Source organism: Fulmarus glacialis, unplaced genomic scaffold (genome assembly GCF_000690835.1).
Source record: "Fulmarus glacialis isolate BGI_N327 unplaced genomic scaffold, ASM69083v1 scaffold18053, whole genome shotgun sequence".
NCBI lineage: Eukaryota > Metazoa > Chordata > Aves > Procellariiformes > Procellariidae > Fulmarus > Fulmarus glacialis.
The window spans coordinates 1-1,723 of record NW_009202485.1 but is presented as its reverse complement, the minus strand read 5'-3'; the positions used below and the strand labels follow the sequence as shown (position 1 = coordinate 1,723).

Genomic DNA, 1,723 nt, shown 5'->3' with positions numbered 1-1,723 from the left:
TCGGCGGCTCTCACCTCTCCATGAAGAGCGGCAACTGCTCCTGAAACACCTCGTGGGTGGCCTGGACATCGCGGGCACAGTACGACATCAGGTCCTGGGGGCAGAGGCAGGTGAGAGCAGGTAAAGAAGCCACCTCTCTGCCAGCACAGAGCAAGGCACCCGGGGCTGCGGGAGGACGGGGGACTTCACAGCCCCACGCACACCCAAAGCCCTCGCAAGAAAGGGCAGCAAAATGGAAACTACCCCGGCAGCTGCTCCCATCCCGCTCCCATTTCCAGCTCCTGCTGCCCATCGGGATGTTGGGATCACCGCCCGCACCTGGAAGTGACTCCTGATGTCGGCCATGGTCCCCTTGACAAAGAGCTCCCGCGCCTCCTTCTCCAGCGGCTCCCCCCCGACGTACAGCGCGTGCACGTCCGCCAGGTTGTTGATGCTGCTGACGTGCACCCAGTCCCACGAAGTGACCTGCGAACAACCGGGGGGTCAGATGGTGCGGGACAAGGTCGGGCTGCGGCCGAGATCAGGAGGGGTAAAGGATGCTGCTGCTCCGTTTTAAACTAAGGGCACCTCATCTGGAAGGCACTGGTAGAGCTTCACCCAGCAAGCTGCTCCAACAGCTCCTGCTCTGCCAGTATAGATGGTCCCAGTACAGGAGCAAACGGTCCCCTGCCACCCACACCACTGCCAACGGCTCAGCTCCCTTACTCACAGCTGGCCCCTCCGTTTTGCTGCGCGTTTTCTTAATGTGCTCCTTGACCTGCTGCAGCCCCTTCCTCTTGCCGTGCTTGGCAGCCATCCAGAGGCTGCGCTGGAAGCCCGTCAGCCCCGAGATGGCCATGTGCATGCTCATGGTGTCCAGGAAACGCACCCGGGAGCCCTGGGACACATCGGGGAAGAGAGAAGAGGTGGTTTGGGATGTGCTGGAGGAGAAACATGCTGCCAAGTGTCCTGTAGCTGCCAGCAAGCACCGCCTCATGTTACAGAGCTGCGAGTCCTCTGCTCAGGCTGTTTTTGCCAATGCAAAGCTTTGCCTCCCGGCACCCCTCTTCTGAGAGCCGAGAGCATCCCCAGCGCAGGCCGTCAGCTGCCCAAAGGCTCCTGCCACGTCCCCAGCTGCAACCCTGCAGCCTCCAGCAACCTTACGGGGTGCAAGAATATCTCCCTCTAAAGGGATCCAATCTCAACCCATTCTGCAGGACGAGGTGAGCACAACCCTAGGGTATCTGTGCAGAACAGCGCCTGCCAAAATAACCCTGAAATGCCAGCGCAAATGACTACCCAGGGGTAACGAACCGCAGCTGCTGGCGTAAAGCAATGGCACTATGGATTACCTGGATGAGGTACTGCTCCTTGATGAACGCCCGGTCGAAGGCCACGTTGTGCCCTACCACCACTCTCTCTGGCCAGTCCCCAGCCGCTTGCTGCACCACGAGTACCTGCGGATGACATGCGGCACCCCACAGCTGTAAAAAATAAAGTAGGGGCTCCCAGGACCAAAAGCACCTGCTGTGCCATGGGGTGCTGAGCAAGGATCCCACCTGTGGGAGGGAGGTGACTGACCCCGGGGAGCGCTGCGCTCGCTAACCGGGACAGACGTCCCACATCCCAGAGCCGCGCTTCGGGGCTTTGCTGTTTCCCCGGCAAGCCGGCGGTGGTTTGCAGGAAGAGGCTCCGCTCGGGAGCATCCCCCATCCTTCCCAAAGCTGTCCCCCCCACCACCGCG

At 61.1% G+C, this 1,723-nt stretch overlaps 1 protein-coding gene across 1 annotated transcript in view; it reads right to left on the bottom strand.

Moving 5' to 3' along the window:
- Positions 1-1,436, bottom strand: part of POLG (polymerase (DNA directed), gamma) — a gene marked incomplete at its 5' end in the record, with an annotated part of 9,848 nt that extends 8,412 nt beyond the window's left edge. The window contains 4 exons of the mRNA XM_009574313.1: positions 15-94; positions 319-465; positions 710-877; positions 1,332-1,436. Coding sequence (XP_009572608.1) covers positions 15-94; positions 319-465; positions 710-877; positions 1,332-1,436 — 500 coding nt within the window. The remainder of the gene's footprint in view (positions 1-14; positions 95-318; positions 466-709; positions 878-1,331) is intronic.
- Positions 1,437-1,723: the final 287 nt, after the last annotated feature.